General features: G+C 41.6%; 1 protein-coding gene across 3 annotated transcripts in view; it reads left to right on the plus strand.

Annotated features, from left to right (window-relative positions):
- Window positions 1–7,136: 7,136 nt before the first annotated feature.
- Window positions 7,137–21,598, plus strand: part of qser1.S (glutamine and serine rich 1 S homeolog) — a 50,664-nt gene continuing 36,202 nt past the window's right edge. Inside the window, exon 1 of one of the 3 annotated variants that reach the window (XM_018260146.2) lies at window positions 7,137–7,497. In XM_018260146.2, coding sequence (XP_018115635.1) covers window positions 7,397–7,497 — 101 coding nt within the window. In that variant the 5' untranslated portion in view covers window positions 7,137–7,396. Of the gene's footprint in view, window positions 7,498–18,508; window positions 18,515–21,598 lie in introns of those variants that run through there. The other 2 variants (XM_018260145.2, XM_041560899.1) reach the window with 2 other exon arrangements.

Genomic DNA, 21,598 nt, shown 5'->3' on the forward strand with positions numbered 1-21,598 from the left:
CTGGATCAACACAGTCATATGTATTAAAACAAGTCATCTTGGCTGACAAATAATCCAAATAATTCTTGAAACGACTACAATAAGAAACTGTAGGGGTAGCCAATCAAGAGGAGCTCAAAACAGCATGATGATCAAACTATCTGTCTTCATAACGCAAATCATTTATTCCATTTACTCATTTAGTTGCCCTTCTTTGTGCTCTCTCTGTGGTTATACAGTGTCCACACATTAAGTATTAGACCTTACTAACATGTCATTATAACACAGAATTAATCATTCACTGCTGGCTCCAAATGTTTTAATAATGGGCAATATATTCTGTAATAAGTCTAAGTGATTCATCTTCCTTCCAGCTATATTACTTGCCTTGGCTAAGGCATTCTCCATATTCGGTGTTAGAAAAGTACTATGTCATGTTCATAAAGAGATTATGTTTGACAACATTGTATTAACACACACACACCCACAACCTACTCACATACTCCCAGGGGAGTGAACAAAATAAATGCCTTGTTTCATCCCATGTGCACTACGTGATGGGTTTAATTTAAAGCAGACCTCCATGATCCCCAAATCTGGAGGTAGGAATAAAAATAAGTAATAATCCCACGTCCCGTCATAGGGGCAAATTCACTAAGCACCGAAAATGCGCTAGCGACGGCTTTGCCGCACTTCACCAGGCATAGTTTGCCAGGGCTGCGCAAATTCACGAAGATCTGAAGTTGCGCACAGGTTACCGAACGCTTGCGAAGTTGCACTTGCAGTAATACGATAAACAGTCCGAAGTTACGCTACCGATGCCTAATTAGCATACGTCGTGCAGTTAAAGGCCAGGGAAACTTAATAAAACTAAATTATAATGTGCCCGCTGTATAGTTTAGGTGCCAAATGTAAGGGGGAAGGAGGGCACCCCAAATAAAATTTTCGATCTTTTTCAGCCTATCACCCAGTAAAAAGTAAAAGACGCCAGCGTTTTTTGGGACTTAGAAAAATTTTCAACTATTTTTGAAGAAACTCCTATCTAATCTATTGCACTTCGCCTGGTCTGAGCTGGCGAAATCAAGTCTGGCGCAAGAGATAACGTTCAGTAAAATCCGCAAGTTAGTGAATTAGTGTAGTTACGTCCCTTCACCTGAGAGCGAAGTAGCGCTAGAATATGTCTACTTCGCTAGAGAATTTACGCCAGCACCCGTTAGTAAATCTGTGAAGTGGCAAAATGACGTCACGCTGGTGAATTTTCACTAGCGCTAGCCACTTCGCCCTTCAGTAAATTTGCACCATAGGGGCACCAGTACGTTCCATAACAGAACTAAGAAATGGCCTTAAAACCTATAAGTCTATGCTTGCCAGTTGGGAGAAGGCTTAACTGTAGGATCACAACCACAGCTTATAAAGCCATATAAATACTGGTGTGTGGCTCCATTTCTTTGACAAAGGTCAAAAAAGTAAAGGTTAAGCTAATGTATAATGAACAACTAAAAGATCAAAACTACAAAAATATGTTTTAAAGGATGGTCTCTTACCAGGGTGACCCCCAGTCCAAGGGTTTTCCAAAATTTTGGAAAATACAAAGCATTCAGATGTGGTAAGAGGTCCTCCAGCAGTAAAGCAGTAGCCAAGATATTTTTATAAAAGTTAAAAAAATCTTTTTTTTAGGACATATGTAAGCCTGACGCGTTTCGTGCCTGAGATGGGCACTTACTCATAGCCTCACAACGAACACAACCACAGATTTCCTCCTTTATAATCCTCAAAGTGCCTCTCTTTTAATTTTGCTCCCTAGAAGAACACTTGCCACTTTAAATAAATAGAAACTCCGTTGTGATTACTGTACTTTATATGGTAGGATATCCTCTGTCTGTGGCCAATTGCTTCTAAACCTTCTATCAAATCAGCACTCCAACTACATAAACAGCAATGGTATTGGCTCCTAACAAGTAAACAAAAAATATTATTTTTGCAGGTTTGAGTGATAGGAAGGAAGGGCGCGCTGTTTATTTATATTGGAATAACCACCCTGGGGCGCATATGTTTTAACATCTAAAATTATTTCGGGCCACAGAGATGTGTTTGCGTCCATCAGCCACAATGTTATTTTATTCCTCGCTGTTCTACTTCCCATTTGTCGTTGGGGCTAAAAGAATGCTGTGTGTTGCCTCTGTACGTCATGGTGCTTCACACAAACTGAGGAGACAGAGATTTAAGAAATCAGTTCTAGCACCTTCACTTTTCAACCAGAAATTTTCCCACGGTAGTTTGGCTTTTTCATTATTTCCTGTCAAGTGCAAAGGAAAGTGTGAGTGCTAATGAGGGAAACTGTATAAATATTACTGCTACGCAGTTCACACCCTTGGAAGAGAAACATGCAAAATGTAATTCAGTTTTCTCTCTCAGCATGGGGGTGTGTATGATTATTATATTTAGAGTTTCTTCTCCCTCCTTGAGCTCATGGGAGCTGAGTTCCACAACAGCTACAGAGCTAAAGGTTGAATGCACCCTACACATACAAAAAAGAATCGTTAATACAATAATATATAAGGATTTAAGAGGTGTTTCAAGTCTGTAACGGCACAAGCACTAAGGAAAAGTACTTCCATATAGGCCACAATTGATTTTGGCTAAATGATTTCACATCCTACACATACAAGTTTCATACTAATGACATCACTATGCAACAATTAAAACTAACTGACCTGATTGTTGTCCTTCTGCATGTGCTCTTGATACAAAACAAAACAAAAAAAACAGAGTAAACGGCATGTTTAAAAGAAATATTATGAATATCTGCCTCCCAGGTAAATAATAGGGATGACCCTTTCATCTAGGTTTGGCCAATTTGAATCTGAACCCTAACTTGCAAATGAAAATTAGGATAAGGAAGGATTGAAAAGAACCACAGGGCGTGAAAAAAATTTGCCGTGAATTCAAGGTTTCTGATTCTGTTTGGCCAGAAACTTGGAATCATCTGAATCCAAATCCTTCTGAAAAAGGCCAAATTCCAAACCGAATCCTGGCTTCAGAGCATCCCTGATAAATAATCTAAACTTTGAAAGTTTTTTTCATTGTAAATGAGCATATACTTGCTTGTTATCTATCTTACAACCTGTACTTATATTCCTGGGGTGTCAACATATTATTATAAACTTAGGGAAAATACCAACTGAGGATGCAACACACAAGAAACGCAGGGTAGAATTCCCATTGGAATATACCCTCATAGTTTAGGGGGCAGATTTACATATGGTCGAATATCGAGGGTTAATTAACTCTCGATAATCGACGGCCGAAGGTAAATCCTTTGAATATGGAAGTATTAACCGCAATTCGTTCCACCGAACGAAAAATCGTTCGATCGAAGGATTTTAATTCATCGATCGAACGATTTTTCTTCGACCAAAAAAAGCTTGGGACCTTACCCATAGGCTAACATTGAGGTTCGGTAGGTTTTAGATGGCGAAGTAGGGGGTCGAAGTTTTTTTTAAAGAGACAGTACTTCGACTATTGAATAGTCGAACGATTTTTAGTTCGAATCCTTCGATTCGAAGTCATAGTCGAAGGTCGAAGTAGCCAATTCGATGGTCGAAGTAGCCAAAAAAAAACATTCGAAATTCAAAGTTTTTTTTATTCTATTCCTTCACTCGAACTGAGTAAATGTGCCCCAAGGTGTCTCAAATATTTCAACTTACCTTCATTTTTATGATTTGCTCACCCTTTCATGCACACTAACAGCTCTCACCCTAAGTTTATATATGTTTTATATAAATTTGCCCCTTAATTACTCATAGAGCATTATTCAATGGGAAACAAATTGGGGTAATTTTTGACAATGCCCATGGGATGCCTCAACCAGAACCCAAATATGCCATTTCTGCTCCCCTTTGCCATAGGTATACATATGGAGGACTACTTAAAAATCCAAAAGGGTTAACAGGTCAGGTGCACTAAAGATCATCTTAGACACAGTCAATCATCCTGTCATCTCATATACTGAAATTACCAAGCACTAAGCATTGCTGTATACCATTCTCGCTTTGAATATTTGCATATGTGTGGCAGCTGCTCCATGGCTTCAGTTAAGGCAGTTTGCATAAATATTGTCGTCTTCAGGCACACACATAAGTTACACATTTTGACAACAATCCCATTTACTGGTCAGTAAAACAAAGGTACACTGCAATCTGAGGAGCGCTGCCTTCAAATGTAATCAATGTGTAAACCTGGAGCTGTCACACATGGGTGTTTTTGTGCAGAAACCTGGCAAAAAAAATCAAAAACTTTAGGGAAGCACTGCATTAATAAAATTGCAAGGGCTTGCCCTGCTAACTGAATTCCTGTGTGCCGGTGATTCTTCTACGTACCTTGGTTGGGTGGTTGCCGATTCCCCTATCACTGAGCACCAGGACACGCTGCTTGGGTTTTATGAGGTGTGCGGTTTCTCCAAATGTCTTGAGATAATGTAGCAGAAGCCAGCTCTTCTCCAGCCAAGAACAAAGCTACCGAAATACTTCGTACAGGTCTGTTAAGCTAGAAGAAGTGAGACAGTATTCACAGGTCTTTAAAAGATATTAACAAACAAGATTTTTTAAAACATTTAATTTACAAATATCCTTAAAAGATTTACAATTTCCCCACGTACAAAGCTGACATACATTGCTCTAAGATCATACACACGTCAGGAATCATTAACAGTATAGCTTACATGGCAGGCTTACTGTGGAGAAAAACAACGCCAGGAACAAGAAAGAAAAGGAAAACAAAACGCAAAGGGGAAAAAAAAAGGCCAAAACTAACAAAAACAATGCAACATCAAATAAACGATATTTGTACCCGTGGGGCTGTGTGTGTTCAACTCCAGTTACATCTTTGAGTAAATCTACGTGAACAAACAAGATGTTAAGTTCAAAGTTTTGGTCAAGTACTGGGAACTTCTTCAAGGACCTTTTTTCTCAGTAGGTGACCGAAACAACCTGGGCGCTACCATAAAAAAAAAACAGAGACATCAAACAGGCAGCTTTCTTTTTCAGTGCATCTTTGCTGTTCTCCGCTACTCCCTTACCAACCCCTTTGCCCAATTGTGCTCCCAGTTCTGTCAGTTATTTCTGGTTCATTTTGGGCCCTTTCAATGGCAAAGATGAAACCTGATTGGGGGAACAAATTACAGGGAGTCCCCTGAGCTGTCAGAGCAGGGTTGCCAAGTTGGCTGTTTTCCACCCAAATTGGGCTACTAATTTAAAGCCCAGGCAGGTTTTGAAAGAACGAACTAGCCAAGGTACAGTTTTGGGCTACTTTTTGGGCCTTTGGCTAGTTTGTACTTTGGAAACCTGCCGAAGTTTTTTTCTTGACCTAATGTGCCAAGCCTGTGTCTCCCAATGCATGTTGGGTGATTTTAAGAATTTGCCAACTGCTAAGTTTAATTTAAAGCAGAAGGAAACCCTTTTGGCACATAACCCCCCGTAGGCCCGCCTCCCTCTGGGCAAATGCCCCTAAGTTGCTACTTACCCCTCGGTGCAGTTCCTCTCCCGTGGAGTTCGCAGGCGCCATCTTCTCCCATGAGGTCTTCTTCCTGGATTCCCTGGCGTTTGGCGGCGCATGTGCAGTAGGAGCATTTGCTGGTTCAGCTCTACTGCGCATGTGCCAAAAGTCACAAAGTTTTCCGATTTCTTTTTTCAGCAACTTCGTGACTTTTGCCGCATGCGCAGTAGATTCCAACTGGCAAATGCTCCTATTGCGCATGCGCCGCCAAACGCCAGGGAATCCAGAAAGAAGACCACACGGGAGAAGATGGCACCTGTAAACTCCACGGGAGAGGACCTGCGCCGAGGGGTAAGTAGCAACTTAGGAGCATTTGCCCAGGGGGGGGGAGGAGGGAGGGGGGCCTAAGGGGGTAGGGGTTTTGGGCCAAAAGGGTTTCCTTCTCCTTTAAGACTACAATACCCAGCATGCAATGGGACTGACTTGTGTAGAAGTTGGGAGTTACCAGATTTTGGGCTTTGTACCTAGGGTTGCCACCTTTTCCTATATTTTTTACCGGCTGGTTGGGGGGGCGGGAACAAAAGTGGCGCGGTATGACGTCAAAAGGGACGGGACTGTGATGTAAAAAGGGGCAGGGCCACGATGCTGAGAACTGAAGACGTAGGACAAAAGCTAAGTTAATGGGGATTGGGGGCAGCCCGAGGGGTCTTTTTGAAGGATATTACAAAATAACCGGCAGCAACATTGCCGGTAAATTTGTAATACAGGCCCCGGCCTTGGCAGGTGTTTTACCGGCTAGTCCAGTAAAATACCGGCAGGGTGGCAACCCTATTTGTACCGCAGTCTCCCGTCACATGCATTTTCTGGTGACTTTCCTCAATTTCAGACAATTTTGCAGCAAAAATCTGCTGGCCACCAAAATATCTAGAGGTTGACCTGTTTTACCAGTATTTATTGAAATAGTATATGAGTTAGAGCCTTATGGGGCTCCTAAACCTCCTGTGCCCTCCTCTGTAGTTACACCCCTGACCATGGGTGAATCTGTCCCATTTTTGCATAGTAAAAAAACTTGCAAACTTTTAAAAAGCTGTATTTTCACATATATTTGTTTATTTTTTAGACTTTTTTTCACTGTGCTATTTTTGAGCTACTTTTGAAGTGCCTTTGGGCTGGTTTTGTAGCCGACTTTGGCTGTTTTTTTTTTTTTAAAATTAAACCTGGCAAACCTGTGTCAGAGCAAGTGACCAGTGACATGTGAGGGATCCAAATAGTGAGACTCCTGAAAATGTATATGAAATGTCTGAAGGAATTACCATCAATTAGAAATAAATGGAACACTTATACATGGTTTTATTCATGGTGAGGGGGAAAAAGGTGTTTTAATTGGATTATTTGGTCACAATTCCAATCAATTCCCTTATAGGACAAAAATGTACTTTTTTTTTTATCTTTACTTTCCCTGAGGGACCAAAATGTCAACCAAACAGCCACCACTTATGTTGAAGTGATAAGTGGTCCATTTATTCTTGGTGTTATATATATATTTATCCATAGGACACACAGGGAGACGTATAGGCTGAATGTATCCAGATGCTGTTCCCTCAGAGGAACTACTGCTGCATTTCAGGCCTAGCAGAGCTCGCAGTGTGTTGGGCCTCAGCTCTGAGCACAAGGGGGAGAGAGAGGGGAGGAGGCGCCGCCATGCGCGATGCATGCTGGGAAATAAAGCAACATGGGGGAGCAGCTTGAGGCTCAGCAGGCACTTCCATGATCCCACGGAGTGTGAAAGTCTGAGGTAACCCCCTCCCCGCCGTCCGTCCCTCCCTCCGCGTCACCAACACCGCCGCCTCCTCCAGGGGACGATGTGAGGGGCTGGCAGGAGGCGAGAAAGCGAGGAAATTGCAGGCTCCCAGTATCCGGGAGGATGGACAGAAACTACCCGACCCCCACCTTTACCGACCCGCTGGCTTCTGCGTCCCCCGCGGCCTGGGCCTACGAACGGAGCGCCGCAGGGATCAAACCCAGGTAAGAGCGGGCGCTCAGCAAAGTCCTACGACTGGGGCCTTTTCATACTCACAGAGCAGGGAGCGGCTTAAACGAGTGAGGCGGTAGTAACAGCCACTACAGGCCGGGGATCCTCACTCACTTGCAGGCCCTGTCACCCGACCCCGGTGTGTGCGACCCTCCAGCTGTTGTTGCACTTGTACCTGCTTCCCCCGTGTTGTGTAGTTGCTAAAGTGCAGCTGGAAGTCTACAGGTTGAACTCGCATTGACATATGTTGTGTCAGAGTTTGACACAGACCAGTGTATGCTTTCTGCCTCCTCTGTGCCTTGTCATTACTGTGTGGGGAGTGTGTGTGTGTGTGATTATTGTTTGAGGAGAATGTGTGTGTGTGTATATATTATATGTGTGTGATTGTGTATAGTGTGTGTGTGTGATTATTGTTTGGGGAGAATGTGTGATTGTGTATAGTGTGTGTATAGTGTGTGTGTGTGAGTGATTATTGTATGGGAAGTGTGTGTATAGTATATATGTGTGATTATTTTTTTGGGGAGAATTTGTGTCTGTGTGTGATTTATTGTGTGGGGAGAGTGTCTGTGTGTCTATTGTGTATCAAGAGTTTATATGTGTGTGAGGAGAGTGTGTGGCTTTTTTGTATATATGTGTTTGTCTGAGGTGTGTGTGTGTGTGTATATATATATTTATTAGGGATGCACCGAATCCAGGATTCGGTTCGGGATTCGGCCTTTTTCAGCAGGATTCAGATTCGGCCGAATCCTTCTGGTGGAACCAAATCCTAATTTGCATATGCAAATTAGGGACGGGGAGGGAAATTGCGTGACTTTTTGTCAGAAAACAAGGAAGTATAAAATGTTTTCCCACCCCTAATTTGAATATGCAAATTAGGATTCGGTATTCGGACGAATCCAAAATAGCAGATTAGGGGGTTCGGCCGAATCCAAAATAGTGGATTTGGTGCATTCCTAATATATATATATATATATATATATATATATATATATATATATATATATATATATATATATATATATATATATATATACCGTTGAGAGTTTACAACTGGTACAATTACTGGTACAACTTATTACAATGCACTCATTTCAGCATCGTGACAGAAATGACATCACTGAGCCCTGAATAGAGCCGATGACATCACTAAGCACCATTTATAAGGACATCATTTACAGGATATTCAGGGCTATTGTGTGTGTTGTTTTCCTGGACTTGGATGATTTATTGGACAGACGTAATATCAAAGGCTATTGTGATTCTAAATTATATAGTGTATGGGTATATATAATTTTTGTCAGTGTATGGAGGGGAGTGTGTATGGATGGATGCTGGGCTTCATGTGGAGGGGATGAACTTGATAGACTTGTTCTTTTTTTCAACCCTATTTAACTATGCTGTGTGGGTACATATAGGATAATATGGAGTGTGGGGTGAATGTGTAATATGAATGTCACATAGAGTGAATTTATATCATACAAATTATTGTGCTGTGTCGGCACATGTATAAATGTATAATCTCACTACTTGAGAGCAAAGCACTTTACAAATGGGTCATACAGTTACAATAATAGGAGGTAAAATGCTTTTAAAACGTTTTTTTCTTTCTGCATCATCATCATGTTTTGAGGAAGGATGAGTAATAAATCTGAATATGAAGGTTATATAAAAAGTCTCCTTTCAGAGCTTCGTGTCAAGGAGACGAGGATGGAGTTCTCTGTCCTGTGACTTCATAGCACTACTAAACTGCAACAGTCACACTCATACTTTTTATATGGTAACAGCTTTTGGCTGATAAGGATGCTGGTGCTTCCAGTGTCTACTATTTATGAGTTTGAGTTGTAAATCGAAATATCTGGGGAAAATGCTACTATGTATAATGTAACTTTAGCCAAATGCCCCACTTCACCCTGCAGACAATGTTACAATTATTTGGTTGTTTGGAGAAAAACTCGACCCGACCCATGTGATCACTAGTCGGTTGCTCTTGTACTTGACAGGGATACTAAAGGGATACTGTCATGGGAAAATATTTTTTTCAAACCGCATCAGTTAATCGTGCTGCTCCAGCAGAATTCTGCACTGAAATCCAATTCTCAAAAGGGCAAACAATTTTTTTTATATTCAATTTTGAAATCTGACATGGGGCTAGACATATTGTCATTTTCCCAGCTGCCCCCAGTCATGTGACTTGTCTGCACTTTAGGATGGAACTACTTTCTGGCAGGCTATTTCTCCTATGTGTCCGTGGGACTTGACTTTTACTATTGAGTGTTGTTCTTATATCTACTAGCGAGCAGTTATCTTGTGTTAAGGTGGCCATACACGGGCAGATAAAGCTGCCGATATCGGTCATTTGGACTGATTTGACAGCTTATCTGCCCGTGTATGGGGGCTTCCGACGGGTCTTCCCGATCGATATCTGGCCACGATATCGATCGGGAAGGTTTGATTTTTTACCGACCGACCCGTCGGAGCCCCTTGGCGCATTGTAATTCGATCGTTCAGCCATATGGCCAAACATTCGAATTACCCCCCATATAGCCATGACGTTAGTGGCATATCAGGGAAAATATCCGCTCGTTTGGCGATGTCGCCAAACGAGCGGATCTTTGAGTCTATGGCCACCTTTAGGGAGCGGCTATCTGGTTACCTTCCCATTGTTCTGTTGTTAGGCTTCGGGGGGGGGTGATATCACTCCAACTTGCAGTACAGCAGTAAAGAGTGACTGAAGTTTATCAGAGCATAAGTCACATGACTGGGGGCAGCTGGGAACCTGACAATATGTCTAGACCCATGTCAGATTTCAAAACTGAATATAAAAAAAATCTGTTTGTTCTTTTGAAAAATGGATTTCAGTTCAGAATTCTGCTGGAGCAGCACTATTAACGGATGTTTCGAAAAAAAACATGTTTTCCCATGACAGTATCACTTCAAGGCCACCTGTATGTTAACTTTGTTTCCAAGATTATGTATCCACTTATCTCCTTTTTGGCCATTGCATTATATTGGAATTGCATGGGTTCATACACACTCTTATCTTACTATCTGATCCCACAAGGAATTGTATGCTAATTTGACCGTTGGGTACATTACAATTGATGGTTAACATTGCTAATGGCACAGGGGTGTGCACACGCGCTGCTGGGAGTTTGTGTTTTTATTATTTTATGTTCCCTTTTCAAACCGCTGAGTGTCTGGGAAGAAGGTTGATGTGTTACCGAACACACTCATGCACTTGTTAATATCTGTACTGAGGTCAGTGCACATCAGGGTTGCGAGTTTTAATTTTGAAAACCAGCCAAAGTCAGCTACAAAACCAGCCCAAAACTAGCCAAAGGCACTTCAAAAGTAACCCAAACATAGCATAGTATGCACAGTGAAAAAGGTCTAGAAAATAAACGAATATATGTGAAACTACAGAAGCGGGCACAGGAGGTATAGGGGCCCCATAAGGCCCTAATACATATACAATTTCAATAAATATTGGTAAAACAGGTCAACCTCTAGACAATTTGGTGGCCAGCAGATTCTTGCCGCAAAATTTTCTACAATTGAGGAAAGTCACCAGAAAATGCAAGAATGCTTAAGAGTTACTGGAGACTGGCATACAGAGCCAACAATCTGATTACTCCCAACTTCTACACAAGTTGGTCCCATTGCATGCTGGGTATTGTAGTTTTACATTAAACTTAGCAGCAAATTCTTAAAGGGATAATGTCAGTCATTTTTTTTTTTTTTTCAAAATGCATCAGTTAATAGTGCTGTTCCAGCAGAATTCTGCAGTGAAATCCATTTTTCAAAAGAGCAAACACATTTTTTTATATTCAGTTTTGAAATCTGACATGGGGCTAGACATATTGTCAGTTTCCCAGCTGCCCCCAGTCATGTCTTGTGCTCTGATAAACTTCAGTCACTTTTTACTGCTGTACTGCAAGTTGGAGTGATCTCACCCCTTCCACCCCCCACCCCCCAGCAGCCTAACAGAACAATGGGAAGGTAACAAGATAGCAGCTCCCTGGAAGATCTAAGAACAGCACCTAATAGTAAAAGCTAAGTCCCACTGAGACTGATTCAGTTACATTAAGTAGGAGAGATAACAGCCTGCCAGAAAGTAGTTCCATCCTAAAGTGTAGGCGCAAGTCACATGATTGGGGGCAGCTGGGAAACAGACAATATGTCTAGCCCCATGTCAGATTTCAAAATTGAATATAAAAAATCTGTTTGCTCTTTTGAGAATTGGATTTCAGTGCTGCTGGAGAAGCACTATTAACTGATGCATTTTTTTTTAAAAAAAAAACATGTTTTGCCATGACAGTATCCCTTTAAACAAAAACTACATTACCCAAAATGCATTAGGAGACACAGGCTTGACACATTAGGTCAAGAAAAAACCTTCGGCTGGCTTCCAAAGTTCAAACTAGCCAAAGGCCCTAAAAGTAGCCCAAATCTGTACCTTGGTTAGTTTGTTCTTTCAAAACCTGCCTGGGCTTTAAATTAGTAGCCCAACTTGGCAACCCTGTTGCACATTCATGCTGTATTTGGGTAGAACGCGACGGTGCGGCTCGAGCCGACACATTGCCATGCGATGAAACACATGCGACCTGTCAGATGTCATGAAGATACAGAAAGTGAAGGAGAAATCGCAGGTAAGAACTACATTTATCCAATTGTCGGATGAAGACACAGCATGGTTTTCATTCGACAATCCAGATGAATGTAGTTCTTACTTGGGATTTAGTTTTTCCACAGTATGTAACACATGTTCCTTTATAACTTCTAATAAAATAGTAGTAAAGTAATGCTCAGTAATGGAAGGATAATGGCATGGCCTTTTTATGGTGGTGTTACAATCATGGCTTGGTAAAATCTCATAAAACCTTCCCCATACTTGGCTTCCTATAAATGCATCTGAGAGCGTGTGCAGCCTTTAACATTATAGTGCTAAGGGTAAAAATTCCTCCGTTCTGTGTAACGCACTAAATTGGGCTATCGTCTCGTAATAGACCATCGTTTAATTTAGTAGTCAGTGGCTCTAAAAATAGCAGGCTTTTGGCAGGGCTGCCCTACGGTTCAATAGTTCAGGCTTGTCCCACAGGAGTTGAGCAAGCTGGATCTGTTTCCTTCCGAACGTGGAGGCAGGATTGATCCTGATAAAATATGAAGGGAAATAAGGTGCCCTGAAGGTGGGGCCAGATGTCGAGAGCTGAGATAAACATTGTTTATTTGGAACAATACGTGGGTATAGGCTTCCATTAGTCTGCTGACTTGGTTTGTGAAATATGTTTGTGTATGATGAAACCCTTGCTGTGTAACATTTGCTGTGCATAAATACGTCTTTCCTTAAAGGAGAATTAAAGCTTACCTAAGCAAGTAGTCTAGAAATGTTGTACATTATGTTTTGGGCTTCTGTGCCAGCCCAAGGCAACCACAGCCCGTTAGCAGTAAAGATCTGTGTCTCCAAAGATGCCCCAGTAGCTCCCCATCTTCTTTTCTGCTGATTCACTGCACATGCTCTGTGCTGCTGTCACTTACTGAGCTTAGGGACCCACTCACAATATACAGTACACATAGAATAGAAATGTCACAATATAAGGCTGATTAGTAATTAATACAGATAATTACTACATGGCAACACAGAAACCAGTGCAATTAGCATAATAATTTAATAATCAGCCCTGCAGCATCCGCTTATATTACAGACAAACCTCATTTTCTGCTGGATAATTTGCAACGACCCCTAAGCTTAGCTGCTCAGAGCCCACTGAGCATGTGCGTGTCACAGACACTTTCCAAGATGGTGACCCCCCACGTGACAGGTTTGAAGCCCTGGATCATTGCTGCTATTGACAAGCTCAAACTTTAGGCTGGTGCAATAAGTTAGGTATATAAAATATAACATTTTTAGCCGTATTCATTTTTTGGGTTTAGTTCTCCTTTAAAGAAAATAATAGTGTATTTGGTAAAATAATTCCAGTTCAAAGCTCAGCGTGGAAAAAGAAACCATTCTCTTACTCCTCCTATGCAATCTTTTTATCAACGTGTCATTTAATCTGTTTATACATGGGGAGTGCAAATATCTTGAACTTGGAGAAGGAAAGGTCTAATAGGGGTGCAGTGCCAAATATTAGGGTTAGTTGAGCTACTGGCTAGTGGCACAATACCCGGTATGGTTCTCTGTTCATTTTAACTGCAGTCAGCTGGACCTGCATGGGGCACTCGTAGCTCCGACAGTTGATGCCGACTTGTGCCTTTTACATGGGGAAAAAAAAAACACATCTAAAAAATCAAGCTACAGGTTTAGTGGATATCCTTTAAGTGCCATTGTTTACAGTCTCAAGTGATCTGGTCAGGGCCGGAACTAGGGGTAGGCATCTATGGCCTGCTTTGCTTGCCCTTGATTTTCACACAAGGCTAAAGATGGCCATAGATGTTAAAATAACGATCTTTTCAAGAAAGATTGTTTGTTTTAATGCACACGTGTAGAGCTGAATCGTCAGATATACAGGTAGAAACAATAGAATTCTACCTGTATCTGACGATTCAGATGTGCAAATTTTTCCATCTTGGCTGATCGACGAGCCGACTGATATCCGAGTATTTTTGTCTCCCACCGTACACGCACCAATTATCGTATAAAAACACAAAGATTACTGCATGTGTGGTCGCTATTTCTAGAGGGGACAGAATTCAGGGTAAGACTGTGGAGGGGGGCCAGTGGGGACTAATCACCATGGGGGTTTAGTTCTCCTTTAAAGGAGAAGGAAAGCCCCAGGGCGCAAAACCCCTCCCCCCTCCCCTGTGTTGCCCCCCTTCCCTCCTCCCCCCTGGCCTACCTGTCCCCCTGGGCAAATGCCCCTAACTTGTTACTCACCCCTCTGCGCAGGTCCTGTCCACGGAGTTCACAGTCGCCATCTTCTCCCACGCGCGTCTTCTTCCTGCTCTGACCGGCGTCTTCTGGCGCATGCGCAGTAGGAACAGGTACGGTACAGCTCTATTGCGCATGCGCCGAATGTCACGAAGTGAAATCGGAAAACTTCGTGACATTCGGCGCATGCGCAGTAGAGCTGTACCGGTACCTGTTCCTACTGCGCATGCGCCAGAAGACGCCGGTCAGAGCAGGAAGAAGACGCGCGTGGGAGAAGATGGCGACTGTGAACTCCGTGGACAGGACCTGCGCAGAGGGGTGAGTAACAAGTTAGGGGCATTTGCCCAGGGGGACAGGTAGGCCAGGGGGGAGGAGGGAGGGGGGGCAACACAGGGGAGGGGTTTTGCGCCCTGGGGCTTTCCTTCTCCTTTAAATGATTTGGGCCTTCTGTCCAACCATTGGTGCATGTGTGAGCTTTCCTGTACACAGTAACTATAGACAGACTGTCCCTTAATCCCTCTGTCTAGACAGATAATCTGATCTACTGATGCTTCTTCTTGTTGCATGTATAAAGCACCGGCAGATCCACATCTCCTCGTTCAGATCGGCATCACCTCAGTGTTTTTTGATCAATGGTGTTCAGCCAAACAAGACAGTGTATGCTCCTATATGGCCTGGCAGCCATCAGTTCATTATCCCCTCTGTGGCACCAGTATTCAGGATTATACAGCTGCAGTGTTTGAATTTTGCATTTTTTGGCATGTAAGTCACTTCCTGTGCTTTGTATCCGCTTTATATAAAAGAAGATCTTCAACAAGTGAAACTGATGTGGCTTTTTGGATATCGATCAATCTGCATGTCTCCAGGCTCTCATTGCTTGTCGCATATTTTGGATTCATCATTTGAAAGGAAATTGGCAGTGCAAGGCAATTATTTCCACCTTATCCAATGTTAAAGGAACAGTTTAGAGTAAAAATAAAAACTGAATAAATAGGCTGCACAAATAGACAGTTTGCCATAACTTTAATGTATAAAGGCTGGAGTTACGTGATATCTAACATAACACTACTTTTCAGCTCTCTAACTCTGAGTTAGTCAGCGACTATAAGGGGGCCCACATGGGACATAACTGTTCAGTGAGTTGGCAATTGATCCTCAGGCTTCAGCTCAGATTCAAAAGCAACAGTTATGACCCATGTGCCCCCCCTCAAGTCACTGATTGGTTACTGGCTAGTAACCAATCAGCGGATAGCTGAAAAGCAGGAAGTAGTGTTCTGGCTATAATAGACATCCAGTCACTCCAGTCTTTATAAATCAAATTTTGGCTAACTAACTATATTGGAAACTTTTTATTTTGCACAGCCTATCTTATTAGTCAGTTTTTATACTGAACAATTCCTTTAATACAGAATGTTATTAATCAATTCCTTACACTAAAAGATAAATATTCTTAAGTACAGGCATGGGATCCATTATCCAGAAAGCTCCGAATTACGGAAAGGCTGTCTCCCAAAGACTTGCATTTTATCCAAATAATCCACATTTTTTAAAAATGATTTACTTTTTCTCTGTAAAAATATAACAGCACCTTGTACTTGATCCCGTACTAAGATATAATTAAACCATATTGGAAGCAAAACCTGCCTATTGGTTTTATTTTTTTTTATATGATTTTTTAGTAGACTTATATTATTAAAGATCCGTTATCCGGAAAACCCCAGGTTCCATGCCTGTATTTTATCCATTTCTAGAGAAACCTTCAGCTCTAATTCAAATGGATAGTCCTTAGCAAAACTGACCTGGACCCAAATCTGATTTGTGCGTTTTATTATTGTATTTGACAGTTCTAAGATGAGCAGCATTTTTATCTTTTTTTTTTTTGCCTTGGGGAAATGAGGTGCCGTATTGTGTACATCAGTCCTACACATAGCATTGTAGTACAGGCCTTTTATTATGGGCATCTTATTGCATTAAGACAGGCCCGCGAATAACTGCTTTAAAATTGGTTTTAAAATTTTTACTTTTTTATTTTCCCTTAAATATAAAATGGTACCTTGTATTTGATCCATATGCTATTTAAAGGAGAATACAACCCTAACGTTAAAAAACCCCTACCTCCCTACCCTACATAGACCTCCTCCCCCTCAGCCCGTGTTACCCTGGGCTAATGCCCCTAACGTTTTACTTACCCCTCTGTGCAGATTCAGGCATCGGAGTTCACGGGCGCCATCTTCTTCTCTTCGTAAATCTTCGGAATGAGACCGGTGTGGCAGCGTATGCGCAGTTGGAGCAATTTACTGAGACTTCTGCACATGCTGAAACTCAGGTCTCATTCCGAAGTGGCTGAAGATGGCGCCTGTGAACTCCGATGCTTGAATCTGCACCGAGGGGTAAGTAAAAATTATGGAAAGATCTATTATCCGGAAATCCCCAGGTCCCAAGCATTTCGGATAACGGGTCTAATGCCTGCATAATATTCCTTTGCAATGAAACCTGAAACCCAAGCTGGAAGATCTCAAGATCGGCACTGGGTTTCAGGGGTATAATCCAAATCATTTGTGTTTTTTGGTGTCAAATATGAAAAATTCGTACTATTTGAATTGCTCAAAGATTTATTTTATTGATATAATAATAAATAAATAATATAATAAAATGAGAACATGACCGCACTTCCTGATTCTTGATGGTCGTGGGTTGCGGATAAGGTACTTACGGGGCAGGTAGCAGGTCCAAGTGGGTAAGAATGCAGATTGCAGGTAGGGGTTGGGTACGGGTTCCAAAAAATGGACCCACGCAGGGCTCAAATGTAAGTACTTCATCTCTGGGAATGTCAGTTAATATCCCTCCTAGGAAGCAATACACGTGTCATTGTGGTTAGCTGCTTGAAAACTTGAACCTCAGACAGCCAATGTCTTTCCTTGTCTTCTCACCAGAAACCTGAAGGTTCATCTGTTGGGTGCACGGGCAGGTGGGTTTGGGTGGGTGTTAGATCTGAGAGAGGGGTTTAAAGGTCATATATGCATACTACTATTAGTGCTTACTGCATCCTTATGTGTGGAAGCTCTATACTTTACAATGCCCAGCCAGCACCCCTTCATCTTGTCATTATTGGTATCTGCCAGAATAGCTAATATGTGTCCAAAAAAGTTATTAGGAGCAGGGCTGGTTGGAAACACTGGCTGTCACAGGAGGGAAGAGCATGGAAAAGAGATTTGTGAGATGGAAGTGAAGAGCCGTATGTCTGTCAGCAGAATGAGCTGATTGTAACGTATGTGTGTGCCTTTGTCTGCCCCTGTCCCTATGCCAAAATCAGCAAACAGAGAACTTGCAGGGTTTTATGAGGAGTTTTAGCATCAACTGTCAAGAGTCGATAAATGAAAACAAACACACAGGCTTCCCCTGTAATATACTTAATGACATTGTACAAACAGCAAGCCTGTCCCTCTGAGCAGGCTCACTTGATGCATTGTAAACCCCCCCCCCCCCCCCCCGTGCTCTTCTGTATAAACTCTTTATTTACTCTTAGCTGGACTCTTATTAGGTACAGGCATAGAATCCGTTAGCCAGAAACCCATTATTCAGAAAGCTCCGAATTACTGGATAGCCGCCCCCATAGACTCCATTTTATCGAAATAATCCAAATTTTTAAAATGATTTCCTTTTTCTGTGTAATAATAAAACAGTAGCTTGTACTTGATCCCAACTAAGATATAATTAATCCTTATTGGAAGCAAAACCAGCCTATTGGCTTTATTTAGGGGCCGATTCACTAAGGGTCGAATATCGAGGGTTAATTAACCCTCGATATTCGACTAGGAATTAAAATCCTTCGACTTCGAATATTGAAGTCGAAAGGATTTAGCGCAGATAGTTCGATCGAAGGATAATTCCTTCGATCGAACAATAAAATCCAACGATCGAAGGAATATCCTTCGATCAAAAAAAGTTAGCCAAGCCTATGGGGACCTTCCCCATAGGCTAACATTGACTTCGGTAGCTTTTAGATCAGTGATCCCCAACCAGTAGCTCGTGAGCAACATGTTGCTCTCCAGCCCCTTGGATGTTGCTCACAGTGGTCTCAAAGCAGATGATTATTTTTGAATTCCTGTCTTAAAGGCAAGTTTTGGTTGTATAAAACCCAGGTGCACTGCCAAACAGAGTCTCAATGTAGGTTGACAATCTACAAAGGGGCTACCAAATGGCCAATCACAGCTCTTATTTGGCACCCCAAGAACATTTTTCATGCTTGTGTTGCTCCCCAACTCCCTTTTCTTCTGAATGTTGCTCACAGGTTCAAAAGGTTGGGGATCTCTGTTTTAGATGGTGAACTAGGGGGTTGAAGTTTTTTTTAAAGAGACAGTACTTCGACTATCGAATGGTCGAATAGTCAAACGATTTTTAGTTTGAATCCTTCGATTCGAAGTCGTAGTCGGTCGAAGTAGCCCAAAAAAAACCTTCGAAATTCAAAGTTTTTTTACCTTCGAATCCTTCACTCGAAGGTAGTGAATCGGCCCCTTAATGTTTACAGGATTTTTTAATCAGTTAATAGTGCTGCTCCAGCAGAATTCTGCACTGAAATCCTTTTCTCAAAAGAGCAAACAGATTTTTTTATATTCAGTTTTGAAATCTCACATGGGGCTAGACATTTTGTCAATTTCCCAGCTGCTCCCAGTCATGTGACTTGTGCCTGCACTTTAGGAGAGAAATGCTTTCTGGCAGGCTGCTGTTTTTCCTTCTCAATGTAACTGAATGTGTCTCAGTGGGACATGGGTTTTTACTATTAAGTGCTGTTCTTAGATCAGGCAGCTGTTATCTTGTGTTAGGGAGCTGCTATCTGGTTACTTTCCCATCAAATATTGTCTACCCCTCCTCTATGCCTTAGGCATATAGGCGGGCAAGCAATTTCTTTCACTTTCCATTCAGCACTTCCTAGATGTCACTGCACTCCACATATTCCCCCCTCTCTCTTTACCATTTAGTTGTGTAACCAGGGAATGGGGATGGACATCAGGTCCCCCATTCTGGTGCACAAACAAGATTCTGAGATGCTGCAAGGCTTGCCTTAATAATAGTGTCCACAAAATGGCTGCTGCCTGCTTGCTATAATTTTGAATTCCCAGACTGAAGGAAACAAGATTCAAATAAGTTATATCGTGTAATTAAAGTTAATTTTGCTTGACTAATGTGATAAAATTGGTTTTTGAATATTTTATTTTGGGTGACTGGTCCCCTTTAATTTTACTCTTAAACAATAGGGTGTTTTACTACAGAGCAGCTCAGGGTTACATAGTTCATCTAAGCACTGTTTTTCCTTCATTTATGAGAATGAATGTTATGTATAATAGCCTTTCCTCACTCAAGTATACAGTTATGGTAACTATTATGCAGAATGCTTGGTTCCTGGGGTATTCTGGATAATGGATCTGTCCATAATTTTCATATTCATACCGTAAGTCTTGGATCCTTCTATAATGAAAATATGAGCCAGATAATGGTATTATTATTATTTTTTTTTTTTTTGTACCACCTCCTTTTTTGTCCATATATAATATGAAGGAATGTAAGTACAAGCACATCATGGGGTAAATCTCCCCTCCTTTACTAGACATTATGGTTTGAATCTGTAGTTCTTTAGCTGTATTGCCTGCAATATCAGAGGGTTAAAGGAAAGCCGATCTGATATTAACATAATAACCACCATTTTTATACCCTATATATTGCTTCCTTTCAGGGTCATAACTACAGAGGAAGCAGACCCTGCGACTGTAAGGGAGCCCACGAAGTACAGGGGGCCCCATGAGCTCCTAATTAATCAGCAATTTAAACATTTATTGGTAAAACGCGTCAACCTCTGCATATGATGGGGGCCCTAAAATTAGTTTGCTGTTGGGTCCAGTATCATTTAGTCCCGCCACTGCTTCCTTTATCCTTCCTAATGACTAATTGACCCCTATTCCCCAACTGTTTTTTTTTTTTCCTTCTGATTAGCCATAACATATCAAGCCTGGGAAGCATTATGCAGCAGGTACAGTGTTACTACTGTAGGTGTTCCTTTTCCGTTGGTCATTTATAGGTGTGGGTTAAAGGAACAGTAAATGTAAGTGTGTTAAAGTAATGAGCATATAATGTACGGAGTGTACTGCACTAGTACAATTGATGTGTTTGCTTCAGGATGCAACTATAGTTTATATAAACAAGCTGCTGTGTAGCCATGGGGGCAGCCATTCAAGCACAGGATACACAGTAGATAACAGATAAGTACTACTATAGTTTATATAAACAAGCTGCTGTGTAGCCATGGGGGCAGCCATTCAAGCACAGGATACACAGTAGATAACAGATAAGTACTACTATAGTTTATATAAACAAGCTGCTGTGTAGCCATGGGGCAGCCATTCAATCTGGAAAAGGAGCAGGATACTCAACAGATAACAGATAAGCTCTGTAGTATAAAATGGGATTCTTCAGAAATTTTCTGAGATCTATTTTGTTTCCTGTGCTTGAATGGCTGCCCCCATGGCTACACAGCAACTTGTTTATATAAACTATAGTAGTACTTATCTGTTATCTACTGTGTATCCTGTGCTTGAATGGCTGCCCCCATGGCTACACAGCAGCTTGTTTAAATAAACTATAGTAGTACTTATCAGTTATCTACTGTGTATCCTGTACTTGAATGGCTGCCCCCATGGCTACACAGCAGCTTGTTTATATAAACTATAGTAGTGCTTATCTGTTATCTACTGTGTATCCTGTGCTTGAATGGCTGCCCCATGGCTACACAGCAGCTTGTTTATATAAACTATAGTAGTACTTATCTGTTATCTACTGTGTATCCTGTGCTTGAATGGCTGCCCCTTGGCTACACAGCAGCTTGTTTATATAAAACTATAGTAGTACTTATCCGTTATCTACTGTGTATCCTGTGCTTGAATGGCTGCCCCCATGGCTACACAGCAGCTTGTTTATATAAACTATAGTAGTACTTATCTGTTATCTACTGTGTATCCTGTGCTTGAATGGCTGCCCCCATGGCTACACAGCAAGTTGTTTATATAAACTATAGTAGTACTTATCTGTTATCTACTGTGTATACTGTGCTTGAATGGCTGCCCCCATGGCTACACAGCAGCTTGTTTATATAAACTATAGTAGTAAACTATAATAATGTTTCTGAAGCAAACACACCAGTTTTACCACTTTATTTGAAAGATTAGCCGTTTACG

Source organism: Xenopus laevis, chromosome 4S (assembly GCF_017654675.1).
Source record: "Xenopus laevis strain J_2021 chromosome 4S, Xenopus_laevis_v10.1, whole genome shotgun sequence".
Classification (NCBI taxonomy): Eukaryota; Metazoa; Chordata; class Amphibia; order Anura; family Pipidae; genus Xenopus; species Xenopus laevis.